Raw genomic sequence first — 25708 nt, forward strand, 5'->3', positions numbered from 1 at the left:
GAACCTATGGAACAAAGGCTGGGGATTGCCAGCAGGTTTTCTTGCTATATACCTTTATCTTTCACATTGTATACCCATTGGAAAAAAGGTAAACAGAGTCTTTAAACTGTAATTCATAGAAACTAAGAATGATATCTAAATCAAACTCCCTAAATACTTGGCGTCTCTCTCTGTCTTTCCATCTGTCTTTTTTAATCCCGGTCTTTTCTCCCTCTCTGTCCCTCTCGGTTCTCTCACTCTTTGCCTCTGAGAAGAGACCACGCTCTGTCTATGGAGGGTTATCCTTTCTCTAACACTTTCCTTTTGTCTCTAACTCTAGTATGAATTCTTTCCTGCGCTCAGTCAAGAACCTTCTCTCTAGGTACAGGACTTGAATCTCCACTCAGGGGGATCCGCCCTGTCCTGCATCAAAAGGAGTCCAAAAGGTGTGCTTGGAGACTGGTTCATAAGCTGAAGGCTGACGAGAAAGACCGTTTGCTTTTATATCCTCAGTGTCTAGCATAATACCTAGCACACAGTGTCAATAATCCTGAATGAGTATCTTGAAATGAGACTGGAAAAGCAACCTAGGGTCAAATTGAAATAGGCCTTGTGTACCATGGAAAAGAAATACAATAAGACATTTCACATAACTGAGGAAAACAGAAAATTAATCATTATAGCGACTGCTGAGATTTCTTAGTGCTAGATGAGGAAAGCTCACAAAGTCATGTATGGGTAGGGATATCTTTCTGACACCATTTTCCATATTCTCCCTTCTTGAGTGAGTTCCTATACTTCACTATGGCCGATGGATGACAAGGCAATAGGTGTTTCCATTAAGTGGGCATGTCCAATTGATACCATGGTTTTCAGAGAGGGATAAAATATAATTTGAAAAGGGCTAAGTGCTTAACATTCTTTAAGTAACTAGGTGGAGTCAATCAAAGTTCAGTGAGGCCTTATGTCGCTAAGCTTTTATATTGTTACTTAAAAGGCATTATTTGAAGAAACAGTATTTTTTTTAACAAGTTAGAATCTTCCAACTATTTTAAAGAGAGAAATTGTTCAAAGAAGCTATATTTATCTTCTATGTAATTGGAACTATGACCAGCTAAAAGAAGAGTTAGAATCAAACTATTTCCTAATAAGCAAAGATTTTTTTTTGTTTGTCAGTCCAGTCTATTGCCAAATTAGTTTATAATTTCTTTCAAATACAATTTTTTTCTACAGTTGTCTTCATGACAAATCAGCCATAGTTCAAGGCAGATCTTTCATCTACAAAATTAGACGATTGGATTAGCTATCTTTAATAATATTCTAAAGTATTCTACTATTGGTACTATTAACAACAAAAATAATAATATTCTCTATATTCTCCATATTCTCATTATAGAGGATAACAGAGGGAGTTTCACTCATTACCCCTACTGATCATCAATAATCATAATTACAATAATAAAAATTAATATTATATTTTGAGTACATTTAATGCCTTTTTTTCAAGGAGTTGAATGTGTTTTGTACACATTAATCATTATTCTACTAATCCTGGTTAACATCACTGTGAGAAAGGGTGCCACAGTTTCTCATAGCCACCAGTTAGGAGGAGAATAGGTATATATATTTGCAGTTAACACCAGATTCTTCTTCCTCTGACTAGGTAACAGGTATTCTTTATAAATGACATACTATGTTTCTGAATCAATCCTAGTTCTAAGGATAGAAACACAAAAGCCTTTTTCATGCCAAAACTAGTCACATAATTTCATACATACACACAATTTTACAAACCTTGATCTCTATTAAAATCACTTGAAAGAATAACTTTCTGATATAAACATCATAAAATTAACACCTAGCTATAGAAAGAAAAATGATAAGACCGAGAAAAATCCCACCCGGTAAGAGTTAATTCTATCGCATGCTGAAACCATAAACCTTCCTTACTGAACTGCTTCATAAACTAGTCATTTGTGAACAATTACTTTAAACCATCATGCCATTCACCATCCTGAAAAACAGGATAATGGAATGCTATATCTCCCCAAAGTCTGCTCATTGTAAACAGTCCATCCCTCCTTGCTGACTCCAAAAGCTGTATAAACATACTGCAATCAAATCCACCAGAGCTCATAGAAATCCTTTCTTTAAGTTGTCTACAAAATGCCAATTTAATACAAATACAAGAAAGAGAAGTTCTTACTAACACAACATTTTGTATTTACAGTATTCTGAACAGTGCTTAAACCTGCACTGGTTATATAAAAGGCACTCCCCCCCACCCCCCCACCATGCCACCCACTGCCCCCAGGCTGACAGCATGCTTAGTTCTCTCATTTACACCACACTGCAATAACATAAAGAAGGGTTTACTATTAATCCAGGTTTTACTACAAAGCGACCTGTTATTTCTCTGTCAAATACTGGTGAGAGTGCCAAGTGTCTGTCATCCAATTCAAGGGATTAAGTCTTCTTTTATAGTCTGATACTTGTACCAATTTATAAAAATACAGATATAGTTTCTTAGAGTTGGTCACAGTCTATATTTTGGCTTGGATTCAGGCAGCAGAGGTTGACTATGACAGCTGGCAGGAAGCTGAGGGGAGAATACATCCTCCCTCTTTCAGTCACCACATCTCAGTTGCCATAGTGATTAATCCTTAATTGAATGCTGTCTTTGTACATTTCTTTTCAGAAAACTTTAAGTAAACTTAAGTTGAAAACATGCAGTTGATTGAAAAAATGAGGCACCACATCACAAACAGGTATAGCTAGGTTTTGTGACATACTTCCATATATTAAAAGAACAAATTAACTCTAAAAAAGGCATTTATTATCAGTTCCTTCAAACACTTAAAACATTTCTTTTGGTCTGAGCTTAACTCTGAATCACACAGGTTTTCCCTCTTGTTATCAGACATCTCATCTTTTAAAATAAGCTGTCTTCAGAAATGGTTCTAAAATATCCAAGTATAATTTAAGACAAAACAAATTTTTATTTTATATTGTTTGTATTACTATATAATAAAAGCATAATTAAAAATTTATTTTAGGGGAGATGGGTTTTCATTTAAGACATCTATAAAATGTGTTCTATAAATAGAAATTATTTATAAAAGTACAAACTACAAGAAACCAAAGGAAAGATAGAAATAGATATTTTTAAATATTAGGCCTTATCTTAATATATAGTTAAATTTGAAAAGCGAGTTCACCGCTTTTGTCATTTTGGTTATCAATAATTACATCAAAAGGACTGAGAAACTCTGAAAGGCCATAGGATTTTATCTAGGATTGTGGTATATATTACTTCTCTTTTGTAAGTTTACTGTTTAGTATATTCCTTTGCAATTTAGTTAAGCCTTTAACTTAGACTTAACTATAGTCTTCCTTGGAAAGTGAAATACTTGTATATTGTGGTCACTGTGTATTGCTATCTTACAAATAAATAGTATTTGTTTTCTTAGAAAGTGAGGCAATACATCTGCATCTGGCTGCAGGCACGCATGCACGCACACACACAGGCACAGACCACACGCACTCATGCACACACACAAACACACAAAATCTTTTCAAACGCAAGTAAAGGTCTCTAATAAAACTCTGGTGACAGACATGAAGCACTCAGAAGAATTCTCAGCAATCAAAAAGATTCTGGATGTGAGCCCCAGATGAAAGACACTATACTATAGGTGGGAGGTCTGGGGATTTTTGGAGTCTTCAGAAGCGAGAGGTTTACAGATTTTTCTAACACTATGGCTGAGTCTCTTTTGTCTTCACTTTGCTTCATTTCCCTTCACCTTAGTTTACTCTCTTTTCTTACCATAACTATTTTAAAATTTTTTCAAAACTGCAAATTTGCTATTGCCACCCACCATCATACTACAAGCTGTAAAACCTCTCAGTGAGTGATATATGTATCTCTAACAAATGTTCCAATGATGTATTCATTAAAGGAGTTAAAGTAATATTGACCAGATATGATGAAATCAGTGATTGTGAACATTTTTTTCTTAGAAATTCTGTGAGATGACTTTGAAATGTCATCAATATCTCATCTATGAGTGATAGTATTATTTTTAAACATCTCTTCAGAAATCCTTAATATAGTTTACAAATAGTTTTAAAGAGAAAAACGACACAACCCTCTTTTTATCTCCCTGACATTACTGAGGTTGTATTTAGTTTCCAGAAGAATGATAATGAGGAGAACCAAGAGTATTATGTATAAAGATAATGCAAAAGGACTAGTCTGAAGGCAGAGTGATGTCTCACTCATTTGACTGTCAGAGCTATGGAGATATCTTAAATTAGAAGGAGTCATTTCAATTGATGAATCTAAAGAGAAAAGGAATCTATCAGCTTTAAAGAGAAAAAATTACTAGTAACTTCGATTCTCATATAGACTATTATAAAATAAATTAATATAAATTATAAAGAACTGAGTGGCTATTTTCATAAGCAAAAACTCAATAGTCACATATAAAAGTTTGAAAAATATTCTATCATGAACATTCTTGTTTTTTTTTTAAAGGGAGTCTAAAGCCCCAGATCTACTACACCACCCATTCTTTTATTTATAGTTAAATATGGTTGCATACAACTGTTTATGATTACTTCTAGTTGATTCCCTGGGGATCAACCAGGGGAGTTAGAGTCCTGATATCAGTCTTATTCAATGGTAGTAGTAGCAATGAGTGCTACTTTGTGTCAGGCACTGTTCAGAGAATTTTACAGGTATTACTTCATTCAGTTTTCATAAAAAACCTTTTGAGGTAAGAAGTATAATTATTTGTATTTTAAACACAAGGAAACTGAGGCACAGAGAAGGTAAGTAACTTTCTCATGGCCACACAGGAAGTATGAGGTTCAGCTAGAATTCAAATACTGGCATTCTGAGTAGAGTGCATACCACAGGCTAGTTATAGCCATCACAATTCTTTCTGCTTATGGAAGATTACAGAGTTTAACAAATTAAAGATGAGACTCATTATATGAGTTATTTAATTAATTTACTTCTAATTAAACTAAAAGGAGAAAAGCATAAGGTATGTCTCAGCGGTTGTATTTTTGTCAAAAATACAGTAGTTTTAGTTTTTGATAATGGTGAAAAACTAAGAATATCACAAATATGTATGACCACTATCTATTTTGAAAATTCTGATTTTCATATAGCAAGTAAGACCTTTTAAAAAAAATAGTAAGTTTATAATATTGTCCCTGAGTAATTTTTATATATAGGTAATACATCACAACATTTAAGATGCTAAAGTACAGCTATATTATTAATCTGATATATTAAATGGTGTAAGTCAAACCTGAGGGATTTATTCTTATTTTGTTGGAATTTTACTGTACCAAGTATTGATTTAAAGAAGTTGGCCACTGAAATAAATGTCTATACAGACAGTTCTTGGCCTGTGAGCATTGGTGGCATGGGATTGGACCTCTTGTTTAGTGGCTTTAAAGCTTCCCTGAATATTTTATACCAACCATGATTTAGTCATGAAACAACAATTTTCTTTGTTTTCTCTGTAAAAGAAATATTAAGTTTGTCTACGTGTGATAGGGGAAATATATGGCCTCAAAGGGCATATTAGAAGCCCTAGGGGATAGATACTTCAGTTTGTTTCCTGGTAAGAAATATCCCTCACTCTGAAAATCACTGTGAAGAGATGAGGTTTCTGAGGAGAGTGTGCCGTCTACCTCAAGAATGTTGGGGCTGAAAAAGACTGAAAACTATTGGTATTGTTAATATAAGGATAAAGTAACTCCCCCACCTACCCCCCACTCCCTGCAAATTAAAGGCAAACTATATTTGCAGTATTTTCATTTTTATAACTTTCCTTAAGAAGGTTCCAAAGGGGCTTTTTATTGCTTCTAGATCTAGGGGTTGCTTCTCGGGTCCATTTTGGGAGGAATTATACACCTGTAAATTTCTTCTCTGCAAAATATTTAAATAAGCTAATAATTAATATCTAGTTAAATCATTTCATTAGCATCTACTACAGAGGTCTGACAAACTCTCTTACTTCTTTCACATTAAAATTTGTTTAGAAAAAGAAAACCCTAATAAAAAATGAGCTATTTAAAAGATACTGATATGTTCTTCATTTTAATAAAGCAAGTTTCTGGCAAACTCAACATATTTTTTCCAACCTTTTCCAGATAGCTCCTACAAGGTAGTCAAACTGTAGAAATGTCTACAGTATTGGTTGAGAAACAGTATATTTCTGGATCAAATGAGAATAACAAAAAGCAGCATACCTGGGTCTTTTGAATGAATGCTTTCATGAGTTGTATTTTGGTGTTGGCCCTTTGGATTACATTGAAAAATGCTAAAAGCACAGCCTTTCAAAGTCCATTATTACATTTACTCTTAGGATATTATAAGACAACTGACTGTTCACTAGACCATTCAGTGGTCCTCATTTAAGAGCCAGGAGGCAAATTTCCTTCAAATTAAGTGCTAGGAAAAGTTTTCTTCTCCTTAGAAGAGCTGGTATTTTTTTCCCCCTTAAGGACAACCATTTAGCTCAGTGTTTCTCAGCAGGGTGTTATGGCATTTTAGGCAAAACAGTTCTTGGCATGTGGAGTGTTATCCCCTTAAACAATAATTGAGTATCTCTGGCCTCCACACATTAATGCCAGTTGGGCACTTGGTCATTGCAACCACTCAAACTGCCCACACACATTTCCAAATGCACTAGTTGAGAAAACAATAAATAAATTGTTTATTTCCTTTGTTTTGTCTACTAGGAAACTCAATCAAATTTGTCATTAAAAAAAAAAAAAAAAAAAACCTGGGTAAGAACATCATGTCCTATATATCTGCATTTTAACTTCCTCCCAGTCTTGAACTTCCAGTTTAATTTATGTCTCCCTTGGTCCTGAATTTCATTTTGTATTCTGATTTTATTGTTAAGACGATCCAAAATCCTTTACTGAATCAAATAAACAAAGACAGCTTGAGAGTTCAGAAGTATTCGTTAGAAGCTTTTATTTATTTATAAGAGCAGTACTAACTTGAAATAAAGTACCACTGTATAAGGTATGCATTTTAAACTTCTACACATAAAGTGATAGGAAAACTACTCAGACACTTAGCTCTTAGAAATTAATGAAGGATAATAAGACAAAAAGAAAATGACGTTTTAAAACCTTTGACGTTTTAAAACGTATCAATAAATATCACATTTATATAAAGCTTAGTTCTATATAACAGCAATTTTAAATGTGAAGAGTCTATAGGAAATATTTATCACTTTTAACACTATAAAAATCATTTTGCTAAAAAAAAAACAAATTCTATATAAAGCTAGTTTTGTGTCTGCCTTCATTTTAGATGAAAAATTTTGGAGGAAATCTAATCATACACTTCTCTTTTTCCATAGGAGCAGAAGTGGTCTTGATTCTGATTTAACTGCCCGATTCCCTCAGATTCCTCATTTTTGGCAAACTTTTCCTGAGGGATACTATGAATCAACTCACCATTATTACATTTAGATATCAATCTGTCTTTTACTATAAAACATCTTCACTGACTACAGTGCCCCAAATAGTATTGTTTTTTTTATACTTATTTATATGTCACAATCTTAGCAGCTACTTTTGAGGGAGTATTTAGAGATCTTACTGAGTAATTTCTATGAAAATGAGATAAACTGAAGATAAAAACTAAAAATGAGATAAAAATATTACTCTACGTGCTTCTTACCTTAGAAATACAAACAGCTATGTTAGCAGGAAGCTGGGAAAATTGCTTCAATTCAAATACATCACGTGCAGCCCATCGGCTCATGTGATTTTCGGCTTTGCTTGATCCAATCACATTCTGGTTTGAGTGAATGTAAGCCACTTCTCGAACACCATCTACAAGGTAATTGATGTTTATTCAGTGATGTCTCATTATGAAGCAATATGGTTCCATATATACTTTAAAAGTTAGAGGCAATACACTAAAAAAGTTATGCTTGTTTTGTTTTTAATCCTCAGGAAAAACATTCAGTTTGCTAACATCGCAACATTCTTTTAAAAAAAAACAGTTCAAATATGTTGGTCTAGGTTAACTTGGGAAGGACTTTTCCCTCTTATTAATATGCGAACTTCTGAAATTAGGTGACAATCTTTAGATTTAAACCTGAATTGAAGGTTTTGGCAACAGAAAAGTTATGGTGGAGGGTCATTTCTATGAATTTGTTGTTCCAGTTGATTAAAAAAATAGTTTACTAATTAACAGAGCAGTGCTAGCTTCATCTGTTCTTTTAAACATGTGTTTGATTACAGTGATAGAGTGGGAGCATGGGGTTTATGACCAGGGAGTTTAGTTTGGTTGGCTTGTTCGGTTTTACTGTTTGTATTATGTCTTTTTTGTACATATGCCCAGAGAATGTCAAGATTGGGAGGAAATTTAGGAAATGAAAAAAATTAACTTATAGCTTTTATCCAAAAGAAGTTTAAAAAATGACTATATTTTTTATTGCTTTGCTTCTAGGCACCTATAATTTACTTTTAAATTGTGGTCATAAATACAAGGCTAGAACTAAGGTCTGTAAAAGTTCCCTCAAACAGCTCTGGCAATGAACCTTGATTATGACCTTCAACACGTGTAGTGTTTCCAGTCCTGAGTTTCGCTCAACCAGAATTGCCAATCATGCAAAAACAAGATGACGTTAAATAAGATGAGTGAAAGAGCAACTAAGATAATATTCTCCTTACATTTCAAGACACCAGGGGATGTGTATGGTAATAGTATATTTTCTACTATAAATATCACAGAGAGCAACTAGAGAGCAAAACCAAAATGAGATGACAAGATACCCCCATGAGCTCTAAAATAACAACAAGTAGTTGGGGACAACCCACTAACAGCTACACACTCTGCGTGGCATAAGGGTCTTGCACGGAGGAAGAAGGAAGTAACAGGACAGCATCTGATGGATCTGAGAACAGGGACCCCAGAATAGCTAAAATGCTTTCACTGGAAAACACAATGGGAAAATTGGAGACAGTAGCTGAATCTGGGAAGGTTTTCTGCTCTCCAATGCTGAGTGGGTGGGTGCAGGAGGCTTGAGGTAAGATGTCCTGAGGAGATGGAGCAGGCTAGCACTGAAGAACTGTCCAAACTGACCCACCAGGGCTCCCAGGTCAGGGCCACAAGGTGGGGAAAAACTGGTGAATGTCAAAATTAGCAGGACAGGAAGAACAGGGATGAGGAAAAGAGAAGGTCTAGAGCAAGGTAGGGAAGAGGGAGAGAGAAACACTATACAAAACCGCAGATATGGATCTTTGTGAAGTTAGAAAAATGTCCTAAACTCTGCCTTACTTTAAAAATTCAGAGAAAATAATTTCTACATAAATAAGAAAAAGGATCAAATCTCATAAAAATTGTTATAAAAGTAAAGAGAATAAGCAACAGAATTTATCCCTACAATGAAAACATGCCAGAAATATTTGCTAACAAAACAGATGAAAATTGCAACTGATTTCAAAATGAGGTAAAAGACTTTAATAAATGATAAAATACAAGAACCAACAACATAAGTCAGAATTAAAATAACCTAGAAATGAGTGCCAGAACTCAGGAAAAACTTAGAAATTAAAAACATTATTTCAGAAATGAAGACTAAACTAGAAACATAAGGAATAAATCAAATAGATAATGCTTTAAGAGAAAGGAGAAAACTTTTAAAAAGTAAAAAGACATGAAAATGAGATAAAAAGGATTTGAGAGAATGTGACAAAAATTTTGAGGACAGGAAAAGAAGATTGAACATATAAATAACAAGAGTCCCTGAAGAAGAAAGCCAAAGCAAAGGGATAAAACAAGTAACTAAAAACACTAGTACAAGAAAGCTTTTCCAAAATTAAAACTGAGTTGAAACTAGACTTTGAGAATACTGACCCAGAATAACCAACATTGCTTTGGAATGAGTTTTTGTTCCTTCGTAATACATATGTTGAAGTCCTAAATTCCCAGTGTGATGGTATTTGCAGTTGGACTTTTGGGAGACAATTAGATCATGAGGGTGGAGCCCTAATGAACAGAGTTAATGCCCTTATAAGAAGATACAGGAGAGAGATGATTTCTCTCTCCACCATGTGAGGATACAGCAATAAGGGAGCCATCTGCAAACCAGGAAAGGGGCCCTAAACAAGAACCTAACCTGGCATCATGTCCCAGCCTCTAGAACTGTGAGAAATAAATGTTTAGGCCATCCAATCTATGGTAGTTTGTTATAGCAGCCTAAGCTGACTAAAACAAACACCAAAACACAATCTGGTAAAATTACTGGACAATAATGAAAAGGAAAAATTCCTATGGGCATCTAGGAGAAAAAAATAAAGAACACATGACACAACACTTCATGCCAGAAGAAAATGAAGATATGTATTTAAAATATTTAAGAAAAGAAAGTGTGAGCCAAGGATTTTATATTCAGCAAAAACGACTTAAGTATAAGGGCGCATTGTGTTATCAACAAGAATCAAAAACAGGGAATATTATTCCCATGAGCACTTTCCAAGGGATCTGCTAGAAAATAAGCTTCAGATGACCAAAATGACTTAAGAGACACTGATATAAGGACTCATGGGGATCGATAAATTTATATTTACCTGCAAACCAAGAATAAACTAAGTCTAAGGGGGAGAGTATATAATTCAATGTCTGCATGTCCTGACACCATAGACATAGAATATCCATTTTCGAAATAGGAAGAAATAGAAGAGTATTTGCAAACAAACAAACAAACAAACAAATCCTAATGTTTCCGGGAATCATAGTGTAGCAGTATTGGTATTTTTATTCTTTGACTTTTATACAATATGGGATAAAACTAATGAGTAATTATGGGACACTATAATTAAATCATTCCCTATATGCTTAAGAACCAGAATTACCATTATGGAGGAAATGGTACAAAAATGTGACAGAAAAGAAGTTTAGTAAAATCTTTATACTCTCGTATTAAGTATCGATATAAATATGGAAATATCAACATAAACACATAGTCTTTTATCATGATATATAAAAATATATATGCACATATATATAAACATATGCATATACACATATAAAATATATACACATGTGTATACATGCATGCACACGTGCACACATACATACATATACACAACATATAATCTGTCCACTGAAAAAGTCCAGAAATAATAACTAAGCAAGTAGTAGCAATGACCATTCCTAGCAAAAGACTGTGGTCTTGAATCACAGTTTCCCCCTAAAAGACTTCTTGGAGAAATGACTAATTCTAGCTCTGGGGCAGAAAATGTATGAGATGATCCTGGAACATTTTGTAATACTAAGTAGCAATCAAAGATGACTAGTGTCATGTCAAAGGGTCTCAGGAACCAAAATGCTCATGTCCATAGGCTCCTGCTCTCCAAAGAGCCAAATGAGCCTTAATAATGATATTAATTGCAATAGATTGAGATCCATTAAATATCTTTGAATCACTAAATTCATCCTCTAAGGATGATAGGGAATCGATTTATACTAAAAACTGGTAAAGACAGGAATTATGTTCCCTGCCTTTTCTATATGAACTATAACACTGGGTAAGTAACAGTAGATATAAGTATCCTTTTACGAAACATTCTAATTCACAAATGAAAAAGAAATAAGAGTAGAAAACATCATTTTCCTACTCTGGATAAATAGTTACAGGCATTTAAGCATCAATGGTTGCCAAAATAATAGAGAGACCAGTGACATTTTGTGCCTCCCATACTTTTGCCAAACACTAACTTTCGTCTTGTCAAAGGAATAAACCTGAATCTGAAATAGTCTCTGATACCGCTAATTTGTAGCAAATATGGAGGGCAAAGGAATATGTTCAGTACATAAAGAGTACACAATTAGCAAAATGCAAATTGAGGAAAACTCTATAGATGGTACAGGTTCTTTAGCAGATAAATTATAAGAAAATAAAAGGGATAAAAAAGGAATACTACAGATTAAAAGAGACTATATAAAAATATTTTTAAAAATGAGACTAAAGTGTAATATCTAGGGATACACGTTTGTGTGATAAAATCATAAAAATGCAAAAAAGTGATTACTATACAAGTTTGAATTCGTATTTATGGGGATTGAGGGGCTGTGATTCAGATGGGGCACATAAAGGAGGCCCTGGGAGAGATAACAAAGCTCTCTATCTTGAGCTAGCTGGTATTCCCTTTATCTTGGCCCCCACCCACTTCATTTGTGCTTCAATGTAACTTCCTGATTGAGAGAGTTATTTTATAAGCTAATTCAAAAATCTCTTATGGAACTATTTGCACATAACAAATGAGTAAAGATTTTAGAAAGTATATGTCGTTACCTAAAAATTTATCCATTGATTCATACATCTGCTCTTGATGGACAATACTCTCATTTGAAAATTTCACTGGTTTTCTTGGTACGACAGTGCTATTTTTCTTATGGTTAGGAAATTTTGAAGATAAACCGATTCTCTCTTTTACAGTTTTTGGTCTATGTCTCTGTTTAGAGAAACTGATACGGCTAACAGAAAAATCATCATCTGAGGATGAAAATTCATTAATAGTCTGAGAGTTACAATCTTCATCTGTTGGATATAGTTGGTTTGCTTTCTTCATTGTTTTTTCTCTCTTAAACCTCAAAGAACTAGTAGCTCTTTGTTTTCTTACTCTTGACTTGGAGGATATTTCAATGTCATCTGACTCATCACTAATATCACTACTGCCTTTTCTTTTCATAACAGATTTCGAGGTCATGTTCTCAGGATTTAATTGTTTTGAAATTAGTCCATTTCCTCTGACATCGGTCTTTCTATCATCACCATTATTTCTTATTTTTACAGGGTTTTCTGTTTCAGAATCTATAGATCCATCCATGGGTGGCTTAAACCTTACACTATTCTCAGGGAATTTCTGAGTTGTATATTGTGTGGGAAAGATGACATCACTATCTTCCGATTCTGTGACATTCTGTAAAATGCAATGGTGGTCAGCTGTATTTTTAAAAATGTTCTCATCATCAGACGCAGAAGAAACATTCTCTTCTAAAATCTTCTCACTTTTATCAAAAATACATTTTTCATTTGGATTTAGAATGTTAGATAATGTTTGATGTTTTGAAGTACCAAGAGAGTCTTGACTTTTCTGACAACCAGCATCCTTGTTTTCTGTTGAAAGGCAGGTGGGCTGTTCATCAGAACTTTTATCTTCAGATGTAATATTTTCATCACTATCTTCAACTGATTTACATTTTGTCTCAAGCAATTTCGAGAAACCACACTGGAGTAAGGTGAGCTGTCCAAGAGAACTTGAAGCTTTACTTGAGTCAGATGCTTTGTTTTTAGCAGTCTTTATTCTTGAATTTTCCACTGCTTCATCATCACTAAAATCATTGCAGAGATCACATACTTCTTTTGCCAGAGGTTCTGCAGGTTGTTCTGGACCTCTGTGTTCTTGACAGTCAGGCTCTCTAGGCTACATAGGAAGCAATGACAGAAATATTTGAAAATGTCAAGATCTATCACACTGGAAAGTAATTAAATTTGGACAGATAATTTGTACAAGTATATCACCTGGTATTTTGTAAAAGTATATTTAATAAACAAATATGAAGAATTTAATATTATAGTCTGGTATACTCTTTTCTCTTTTCAAGTTGAATAACTTTCCAAAGTAAGTAAGAATTTAAACTAGAATACCATGTGACCAAATTATTTATAAGAAAAACAGAGCTGAGTGGTCAGCTCCTAAGAGGCTGGGACCAATTCTGGCCTCAAGAGTGAAAAGTATACAACTATTGCTTACTATAGTCTAGCAGATGCATCTAATCATGCTTTAAGAACAAAACAAATTTGTAGGAGTTAGCAAAGTAAAAAATTCACAACTGGAAAGTGGTTCTAACTGATTAGAAACAAAAAGAACAAAAAGGATCTTGACAACTAGAAATAAAGAAAATATTGATATTTTGAAGTAAAATTTGCTACAAGTTTAAATCCAATATTTAAGTTTTTCACATTAGTCAAAGCTAAATATATCCTTCAGTTTCCTTATATTGAGGCTTTATTAGTAAAAGATTTTGGAAAAGTATTATTTAGCAATACTTTTGCCAACATTTGATATTCATGTATTTCTATAATTTAGAAAAATATTCACCCCATATTCTAAATCAATAGGCTATTATAAATTTATATAACTTCCTAAAACCAAACAAGGAAAAACAATAACAAAAAAAAGTCTTCTACATATATTCTTTACTTTTAAAAAGGCCCTTTGATGGCAATATAGATTTTGCAGTATGCGAAATGACAAACTACCAAAAAGATTACAAGATTAAGGACTCAAATAAAATAGCTACTTGAATAAGAAAGTAATTTTGATGTTTGGATTTAATATTCTTAAATACATTTGGATTGCTATTTTGTAGCTTAATTTATTGTTGAGTAAAAAATTATTTAGATTGGATTGATCACCTATACAGTGTATTTAATTTTGGATTTACAGTTTGGTATAGTTAAAATTCTAGTCTAAATATAAAGATATGAGTGCTCCTGAATTTGTTCTTATGATACGAAATGTTAAATTAGCCTAAATTATTAATTTTAGGGACAGTCCTCTGATATTGTGTCCTTGACTTTTTTAAAAAAGACTTTTTCTTTACACATTGGAAAATAAAGGAAAAAGGAAAGTAAACTTAAAATTGTCACAGTACATGTTTTCTAGGAGTTCTGGGTTACAGATTCAAAAATTGCTTACTGTTTCTAGTTTGTGTCCTGGAGGTTCCTTTTTCAACCATGTTGTGGCTGTCATGATCCCTGCTTCCACTTGGCCTTCTCTCTATAAAGAAAATACATAACTGTAAAATATGGAGTAAAAACAACCAGATAAACAACAGCAGTGGAATGCTAAGACTTGAGAGTTAAGAAAGGAACACTGAGTGCAGCTTGCTTAAGCTCTCTTATTTTCAATTTGCCACATAAGGAACTCATATATACTTTATATAACATTTTAAAATATGCTTAATTCTTAATTCTTAGGTAGTAGCCTGCCACAGTGGAAGTGTGCTGGGCCCATAAAATACTCTTATTTCTTATCTTAAAGCTTATTTTTTCAGATAGAAAACTAATAATACTTCTCAGCCAACTCCATTAAAAGCTCTAGTAGGTGAAGGAGGGTGAAAAAACATATATAGACACACAGTAATGAGTCTATAATACTACATCTATATAATAATTATAGTAAGGACATATTACCTATATTTCAAACACCACAGATAATGTTGAGTATTGGGAACTTGAAATTCTAGCCTACATTGCTAGTGTATTTATTGTTCATATTTATTAAAATGTTCATTGATTCTTTAAGTGTAGTAGACATCAAAATGAAAAGGTCCACCCTAAAATAAAACCAAAAGAAAAGGTCTTAATTATATAACAGGTTTGCTACATCTTTGCTTTTGAGAATGTATCTATGCTTTTAGAGATTTTGCTATATCATTTAACATACATATATATATGTAGATATATATATACATATATATAAAAACTAAACATATATATGTATGTTAAATGATATAGCAAAATCTGTAAATATACATATATATGTATGTTAAATGATATATACATATATATATGTATGTTAAATGATATAGCAAAATCTCTAAAAGCATATATATATAATTGCCTAGATTCTAGAATATTAAATTTTACTTCAAAAGGAGATTAATATATTTCTCTTTCTAAGGTTTTATTTGTTGATAGAACAGGGGTAAATAATACTACTATCACCAGAGTTACAAATTTGTATATTCATACAAATTTATGAATATACAGCCATACCAATTGCATGGTCCCATCCATGCAATTGGAATGGCTGTATATCAATACCTGGTATCCAGGGCAACAAGTAAGAATTTCTCCTACAGAACTCTAGAGACTGGTAAACAGTTCCTGAATTGTCAAGAGACCTTTTCTTCCAATGCTAGAAGCCATTACTGCAAGGGAGGGGAGAGTCTCCTTCCTAGCACTGCCATTTATCTTTTTAACAGAAGCTTAACTGGCTACAACAGATCCAACTGGCAGCACCAGAAATCCCTCGTTACCAGAACCCCTTTGTGATAGGTCAATGGCAACTCTAGTCCTCTGCTGCACAGCCCAACATCTTGGAGTCATCCTTAACTCCCCCCTTTTTCTCATACCCTTGATCTTACCCATCACCACTATCACCCTGGCCCAAACCACCATGATCACACAGACGAATCATGGCATTATCTTCCTACTTCGATTCTTGCTTCTACTCTTTTACTTTTACTTCTACAGTCTAATTCTAAATATTTAATCCAGATAATATAGATCAGACTATGCCATTCTTCTGTTCAGAACCCCCAAACTGCTTTTTGTCTCACTTGAAGTCAAAGTCAAAGTTCCTGCATGACCTGGCTTTCTGATATCTCTCTGGCCCCATCTCTTACTCTTTTGCTTATCCCCCTCCAGCCACTCTGAAATTATGCTGGGCATGCTCCTCCTTCAGGGCCTTACTATTTGTTCCTATGTTTAAACCGCATCTTCCTTCCTAGTCTCTTCAAAAGGATCAACTGCAATCTTACGGTGAGAGCTTCCTTAGCTGCTCCATTTACAACTGAAATGCTGTTTCCTTGACAGTCTCCTATTTCCCTTCGCACTCTCATTTTTTAAAAATTGAGATACAATTTACATATAACACTGTACATGTTTAAGGTGTACAACATGTTGATTTGATACATTTATGTACTGCAAAATGATTACTACCTGTGGCTTTAGCTAACACCTCTATCATGTCAAGCAATTATAATTTCTTTTTTGTGTTGAGAACATTTAAAATCTAGTCCCTTGGCAATGTGGAAGTATATAATCCAGTACTATTGACTATAATCACTATGCTGTGCATCAGACTTCCAGAACTTATTCATCTTCTACCTGCTCTATAATAAACTACACGCTTCACTTATTTTTTATTATCTGTCTTCCTCAAATAAAATGTAAATTTTTTATAGGCAAGATTTTTGTCTATTTTATTCATTTCTGTACGCCTAGTTCTATGAACGCTACCTGACATTTAGCATACACACAAAAAAAATTTGTGAAATGAACTCTCAATATCTAACTCTAAAAAGAAACCATGATATAGGTAAGTCGATGAAAAATAGAATTAAATTGCTTAGAAATCATCAGATTAAAAATGTTCTATAAATTCAAATTTCTACATCTTAAAACATTTTAAAAGAGATTTTCTACAGCCTTTAAAAATTAAAAATATATCACAAGAAGTAAAATACTTCTTTTACATTGTGATGTATACTTTATATATATACAATATATATATACATTGTTTGGCAAAAAGCAGCATGAATCTAACTAACCCCGAATAATTTTAAATTCTGGTTGATAACAAATGAGCAATTTTAATTCAATATTTAATAATCGAGTGCCAATGATGTGCTTAGCAAGAAGGTAAGCACATTTTACCACAAACAAAATAAGACATGGAGGGTCCTGTCATTAATAAAGAAACACTACTGGAGGGGACACAGATATACTGAGGATAACCAGAGAAGAAGAGAAATTTCCATTTAATAAGTTGTCATACTGAAATATCTTACCTAACTCTTGTTTAACAAAAGAATAGGTGGCTATTCTCATAAAACGGAAAACTAAATTAATTTGATATATGGAAGAAAACAGGATAAGTAATATAACACTAATATATTTTATAGATAACGATTTCAAATTAGAAACATGAATACAGGTTGGTGTGTTAGGTAGTACTATGAGATGAAGGTAAGATCTGAGGGGGTTCTGGAGGACAAACAAGGTTATCAATTAGAGAAGAGGAGTGGGAAAAACAATTCATAAAAAGTAACAGCATATTCAGAAACAAGAAGAGGGAAGTAAGGGGGACTTTAAATGGGCTACTCGTTTCAGAATCAAAGTTACTAAAAAATAAAAGCTTAGTAGTAAACATCATACATTCTATAACAGTTGTAATATGCACAGGATACTAATAAGATAAACCTTCCTGTTAACCATCCATCAGTGATCACCTGCTAACATTAGATTAGATTCATACTGCTACTGAACTTGCTTAACATATGCTTTCTGATAATACATGTTCATTATGTAAATGTTCTCTCCCATCTTCCATCAAAATGGGTCTAAGTTCTTTAAGGACAGGGACAAATTGTCCTTTGAAGTGTTTTTATTGTACTTACTGAATAGACAAAGTATTTAAGGTTTTACTACAAAGTCCTGAAAGTTAAGGAAAGTATCCTTAACTCCAAGACTGAGTTTCCTCATGATGAGAGGGTTGAAAAAGATGATATTCCAGAATTCTATGATAGCCATATCAATATCAACTAGAAAATAGGTTAATTTCCCTAATAATCTGGCATATTAAAGAATTTAAAAGATTTTTTAAAGGATATAAATATCCTGTTTAAAGAATAAGAAACATCTGTATGCTGAGGATGAACACAACTGGGAGAGTTTGAAATATTGGTGTGGAATTTTTATTGGGAACAGAAAACAAAAATCTCCATGAGACATGAGAGTGCATCTCAGGGAGTATTTGGTAACTTTTAATCAAAACACATTTTATATTTTTGTTTATTTAAGAAAGTCTCTTTTTTTTAGTTCCTGACTTCAACAGCTGTTTTCAAAATAATAAACTTTTCTTTGCCAGTCTGAAAATGGCTTTGTAGGTCACACTATCTACTACATGTATCTGTATTATGTGTATACATTATTTATAACTTTGCATGGGAAAATCTTAGTTTAGAGGTACAACAATTCATTTCTTACTTCTGTAAAAGTAGAAATTCTAAATGTAAGGCATCTTTATGAGGAAAACCAAAAATTTATCTGAAAAGACACCAGCAATTATATTTCAAGCTTCCTGAGGGAGAAAACCATGTTTAAAATATTATTGAAAAGGTCAGAAAACAATTTCACACCTCCAGGATGTCCCTCGTAAGACAAGACCCTTGGGATCTTAGTTTGAAGAGATTATAGACCCCAAAAAGCTCTCCTCGATGCTCTTTTGATCCTTGAACTGCTTCAAAATACCGCTTGGCATTTTCACTTCCAACCACCACACAGTGAAGTTGCTAAAACAGAAAAAACACAAGATATTTTTGAAGTGTTTGCTCCAACAATATGTCAGAATTTCCTGGCATTCCCTGTATATACACAGCTTTAGCTGGAGCAGGCAGAATCTCCTTAGGGAGGAAATTTTATTTTAATTTCCCTAGCAGATGTTGCCATTGTGGTGAAATAATAATAATCTGGCCAATCTTATTGAAGAAGAGATCATATATTTCCTATTTTATCTGTTTCCTACCAACTCAGTCAAGATCACATCTTTAAGGACTATCCACCTCACATAAAAAAATTAAATAACATGGGCATATATTTGGATACACCTTCCTCCTTTCTAGACTCATTACAATAGGAACTATAAAACTGTCAGAAATAATCACTATATTACCAAAGTTAAATTATAACCTGAAGTAATTATATAACCATGTTAGTGTCAAACTAACTGTGGCCATGTTTATACTGTCAACTAACAGCAAAAACCCAATCACTATTTAGAAACATTGTATCTGTGAAACAATTTTGAATACAGAAAGAATACTGACATGGAACCCTTAAGGATATATGGCACTTCAGTATCAACATTAATGTGCCTCTTTATTTACTGGCTGTTCTACTAAATGAAATGTAAATACAATCAGATTAACTCCAGGTACGCTTTAATTTCTTGGAAGAAATAAAGAATACAAAGAATGGAAAACAACTTTAGTCAGTTGTTGATTAGTAAGAATTAGTAAGAAATGATATGTTATGGTGATTATCATTAGAGTTGATTTGCACTGAAATAAATTACTATAGGCAATTATAATTATTCTTAATAGCTGTTACTTATTAAACACTTATTACATGTGTAGCATTTTTACATTCTCTCATTTAATCCCTACACCCCAGTAAGATATTATCTCCCTTTTAGAAATAAAGAAACTATAGTTTCTCTATTTTATAAATAAAATTAGGATTTAGAGAAACTGAGTGCCTTGTCCACAGCTACCAGTTAGGAAGTGTCATTTCTAGAATTTATACCTGGCCAAATCTAAAATTTATACTTGTAATAATTTTTTATCTCCAGGATGTCTCTCTTAAAACAAGGCTCTTGGGACCTTAGTTTGAAGAAGTTATGGATCAACATACCAGCTTAATCAGTTTGATATCAACATCCCAGAAACATGGGCTATAGTCCTGGGAATATAGACTCACAATATCAAATGATGCACCTGATGGCCCAGTTACCTGACTTTACCCTTGCTACTGACTCTAAAGGCAGACTATATTGTCAGACTGCAGAACTAATAAACAGAATCACCAAAGTAATTTCTAAAAGGATTAAATCTGAATCTTTATAAATATTCTACCAAAATTTTATCAAAAACCTTATAAAAGGTGCATTATTTTTTACTTAAAATAAGTTTTTCCAAAGTGGTTCAGGTAAAAGTGAAGGCCAGATCATCCACCTGTAGACTAACTATAGAAAAAAAGTCACGCTGGAATTCAAGAGGGTAGGGGAAACAAAATCAGTAACTGGAAAATGTAGCTTAGCTTTTAGTTTAAAAAAAACTCATACAAGGCTACAAAATACTAGTATTTTGTATTTTGTATGATGAGAGGATTGAAAAAGATGATAGTCTTTACAACAATATACAAGATATACAGGAAGGAATGTTCATCATATTAAGGATTTCATAACCCCTTCCTCCATTTTCAAGGCCAGCAGCATGGCATCTTCATAGTATTCCCTCTAACCCTTTGCTTCTGCTGCCACATCCCTTTTTTCCTCTTTGTTTGACCCTGCCGCCTCTTCGTTCTGTAAGAACTTTTGTGGTTACATTGGGCCCACCCAGATAATCCAGGTGGGTACAGGGGGTTAAGGATGTGGACATCTTTGGGGGACCATTATTCAGTTTATCACAGTAAGGAAATGTAAAAAGAATGATGGAGGCTTGTCAAAATGACACAGAAGCCACCTTGAAAGGGTTCCCACTGGCCCCAAATGAGACAGTTCGAATATCAAAATAGTAATATTCAATATGTTGTAATCTGTTACTAAAATAGGATCCCATGAGTCCACACAGATTAAATAAATAAACAAAAGAGAAGGGAAAAACCTTGCTCTTATGTTAGAATGCAAACAAATAAAAAAACAGGAATAATGGAAATAGAAAAATCACCATCTGACACTCATCACAGTGGTAGCTGGTTCAGCTGGGAATCATCAATAAATGCTAAGGTTGGTGGGTATCAGTTTGATGAGGGACAAGATATTAGCATAGTCTTAGAGGTTTCCCCATAAAATACAAAAGGAAAAAAATGAAGACTTAGCAGGAGAAAGCTGGCAGACAGAAACCTGACCTGTGATCAAGGATAACATCACCAATGATGGGGCAGGTCACCACCATGTGCCTTCTGATCAATGCAATGAGTAGAGTACAGCATTGTTTCTATACTATTCATGCACAGGCTTCTTGGCTTAGTCTGGACATGAGGAAACATCAAATGAACTTATGTTGAAGGAGAGGCCTTACTCTTTAAAGCTATGAAGATCATTAAAGACAAGGAAACTTTGGATAACTATTACAAGTTTAAGAAAACTGAAGAGACACAAGAAGAAATATTACCATGATCCTGGTTTGGATCATGAACCAGTAAGTGAAAAGGAGATGCCAGGAAAGTTGGTGAAACTAATATAAAATTAAATTCAATTAAAAAAAATAAAGATCGCTACTCGTAGGGGAAGATGGCGGACTAGTTAAAAGCAGGGTTCATCTCTTCCAATGTCTGCATTGGAATTACACCCAAATTATAAAATAATCAACGTGGAGAATCACCTGAAGTCCAGTTAATCATAACACCTACATCTGATAATATAAAGGAGCCATATCGAAGCCGATCCAGCATAGGCAACAACCATCAGCAGATTGCCTTGTAGTTCTCACTGGGTAGTCCTGAGCAATCAAAAACAGCAGCTGACCTTGGCCTAGAGGGGAGCCTCTCCCAAGGGGCCACAAAACCAACACATCTGGAGGCTGACACCAGACAACAACAGAGCAACTCCTGACTAATTCCATTAGTGAGACAAACAAAGAGTGGTTGCAGAAAGTACACAAGCCTGTTAGGGCAAATCCCACTCAGTGGAGTCAGCCCCCACACAATAACTCTTATCCTGTGGGTGCAGCTAATTCCCACAATTAGTCAGCCTGACCGTTAATCCCACCCACTGCTATACTAACCACAATAAAGGCTTGGCGACAACAGAAGATCACACACAACCCACACAAAGGTCATGTTCAGAGCTCCCGGCATAAGGCATCAGGGAGAGTGTGCCACTGGGCCACACATCAGGCCATCTGGCTAAGGCTGAGAGACGAAACAAATATTCCTGACACAGACACAAACACAGAGAGGCTAATAAAATGAGAAAACAAAGAAACATGATACAAATGAAACAACACGAAAAAACTGCAGAAAATAAGCTAAATAAAATGGGGGCAAGCAACCTACCAGAGAAAGAGTTCAAAATAATGGTTACAAAGATGCTCAATGAACTTAGGGGTAAAATGGATGAGCACAACGAGAACCTTAACAGAGAGACAGTAAGCATTCAAAAAGACACAGAAACCATAAAAAAGAACCAGACAGAAATGAGGAATGCAATAACTGAAATGAAGAATACACTAGAAGGATTCAACAATAGATTGAACAAAGCAGAAGATCGAATCCTACTTGGAAGACAAGTTGACTGAATATACCCAATCAGAACAACAAAAAGAAAAAAGAATTTTAAAAAATGAGGATAGTTTAAGAGAACTCTGGGACACATGACGTGTAAAAATATATGGATAATGGGAATACCTGACGAGAAAAAGAGAGAGAGCAAGGGATTGAGACTCTATTTGAAGAAATAAAGAAAGAAAACTTCCCTAATCTGGCAAAGGAATTAGACATACAAGTTCAGGAAGCACAAAGAGTTCCAAACAAGAGGAATTCAAACAGACCTATGCCAAGACACATCATAATTAAAATGCCAAAGGTCAAAGACAAAGAGAGAATCTTAAAACCAGCAAGAGAAAGGAAGCTAGTTACTTACAAGGGTACCCCTTTAAGAATGTCTGCTGATTTTTCAATGGAAACTTTGCAGGCCAGAAGGGACTGGCAAGAAATATTCAAAGTTATGAAAAACAAGAATCTACATACACAAATACTCTACCCAGCAAGGCTTTTGATTAAAATGGAAGGTGAGAGAAAGAGCTTCCCAGACAGGAAATAGCTTAAGGAATTCATCACCAACAAGCCATCATTATAAGAAATGTTAAAGAGTCTTCTCTAAAAAGAGAAAGGGTAAAAAAGAAAATAGAAAATAATAAAATGGCAGTAACAATGTACCTATCAATAATCACTTTAAATGTAAACAGATTAAATGCTCTAATCAAAAGACATACGGTAACCAAATGGATAAGAAAACAAGACCCATGCATATGCTGTCTACAAGTGACCCACCTCAGATGAAATGACACTCACAAACTGAAAGTAAAGGGATGGAAAAAGATATTTCACACAAAAGGAAATGAAAAAAAAAAAAAAAAAAGCCAGGGTAGCAATACTTAAAGCAGATAAAATAGACTTTAAAACAAAGGCTTATATAATAAGAGACAAAAAGGGCATCACATAATGATCAATAAAGGAATCAATAATCAAGAAGACATAACTCCAGTAACATATACGCACCCAACATAGGAGCACCTACATACATAAAGCAATTATTGACGGACATAATAGGAGAGATCAATAGTAATACACTCATAGCAGGAGACTTTTACACCCCATTGACACCAATGGACAGATTTTTCCAGGCAAAGAATCAACTAGGAAACAATGGGCCTAAAAGACACACAAGAACAGATGGACTTAATAGATATTTTCAGAGCATTTTACCCCAAAGCAGCAAAATATACATCCTTCTCGAGTGCACATGGAACATTTTCAAGGATAGATCACATGTTAGGACACAAATCAAGTCTCAATAAATTTAAGAAGATTGAAATCATATCAACTGTCTTCTCTGATCACAATGGCATGATACTAGATATCAACTACAAGAAAAAACTGGAAAATACACAAACACATGGAGGCTAAATAACATGCTACTAAACAATGAATGGGTTATTAATAAGAACAAGGAAGAAATCAAAAGATACCTAGGGACAAATGAAATGAAAACACAACTCAAAATCTATGCGGCACAGCAAAAGCAGTCCTAAGAGGGAAATTCATAGCAATACACTCCTACCTCAAGAAACAAGAAAAAGCTCAAATAAATAATGTAACCTTACAATTAAAAGAACTAGGGAAAACAAAAAACAAAAAACAGCAAACGAAGCCTAAAGTGAATAGAAGGAAGGAAATAAAGATCAGAGCGGAAATAAATGAAATAGTCTAGAAAAACAATACAAAAGATTAATGAAACCAAGAGCTGGTTTATTGAAAGGATAAACAAAATTGACAGACCCTTAGCCAGACTCATCAAGGAAAAAAGAGGGAAGACTCAAATAAATAAAATCAGAAATAAAGGAGGAGAAATAAACATGGACTCCACAGAAATACAATGTATCATAAGAAAATACTACAAGCAATTATATGCCAACAAATGGGACAATCTGGAAGAAAAGGACACATTCCTAGAAACATGCAATCTCCCAAGACTGAGTCAAGAAGAAACAAAAAATCTGAATCGACCGATTACCACCAATGAAATCGAGTCAGTAATCAAAAACCTCCCAAAAAACAAAAGTCCTGGACCAAATGGCTTCATAGGCGAATTTTCCCAAACATTCAAAGAAGAATTATCACCTATTCTTCTCAAATTATTCCAAAAAATTCAAGAAAAGGGAAGGCTCCCTAACTCCTTTTATGAGGTCACCATTACCTTGATTCCAAAACCAGACAAAGACATTACAAAAAAATATATAGAGAGAGGTCAATATCTCTTATAAACATTGATGCAAAAATCCTCAACAGAATATTAGCAATCCAAATTCAGCAATACATTAAAAATATCATGCACCATGATCAAGCTGGATTTATTCCCGGGATGCAAGGTTGGTACAATATCTGCAAATCAATTAATGTGATACACCACATTAACAATTTGAAAGATAAAAACCATGTGATCATATCAATAGATGCAGAAGAGGCATTTGACAAAACCAGCATCCATTTATGATAAATACTCTCAGCAAAGTGGGAATAGAGGGACCATACCTCAACATAATAAAGGCCATATATGACAAGCCTACTGCTAACATCATACTCAATGGGGAAAGGGTAAAAGCGTTTTCCTTAAGATCAAGAAAGAGACAAGGATGACCACGTTCACCATTTCTCTTTAACATTATGTTGGAGGTCTTATCCACAGTGATAAGATAAAAAAGAGTAATAAAAGGTATCCAAATTAGAAAGGAAGAAGTAAAACTCTCGTTATTTGCTGATGACATGGTACTTATATAGAGAACCCTAAAGATTCCACCAAAAAAACTACTAGAACTGATCAATGAATTCAGTAAAGTAGCAGGTTACAAAATAAATATTCAGAAGTCAGTGGCATTTTT

The 25708-nt window shown here is 33.9% G+C and overlaps 1 protein-coding gene across 4 annotated transcripts in view; it reads right to left on the reverse strand.

The window, feature by feature from the left end:
- Positions 1-25708, reverse strand: part of ERCC6L2 (ERCC excision repair 6 like 2) — a 118157-nt gene that overhangs the window by 22253 nt on the left and 70196 nt on the right. For 3 of the 4 annotated variants that reach the window (XM_025051664.1, XM_006918812.3, XM_015594783.2), the window contains 4 exons: positions 18968-19120; positions 14737-14817; positions 12327-13458; positions 7700-7854 (listed from right to left, as the gene is read on the reverse strand). In XM_025051664.1, coding sequence (XP_024907432.1) covers positions 7700-7854; positions 12327-13458; positions 14737-14817; positions 18968-19120 — 1521 coding nt within the window. The remainder of the gene's footprint in view (positions 1-7699; positions 7855-12326; positions 13459-14736; positions 14818-18967; positions 19121-25708) is intronic. The other variant, XM_025051663.1, reaches the window with a different exon arrangement.

The sequence above is a fragment of the Pteropus alecto genome, unplaced genomic scaffold (assembly GCF_000325575.1).
Source record: "Pteropus alecto unplaced genomic scaffold, ASM32557v1 scaffold138, whole genome shotgun sequence".
Classification (NCBI taxonomy): Eukaryota; Metazoa; Chordata; class Mammalia; order Chiroptera; family Pteropodidae; genus Pteropus; species Pteropus alecto.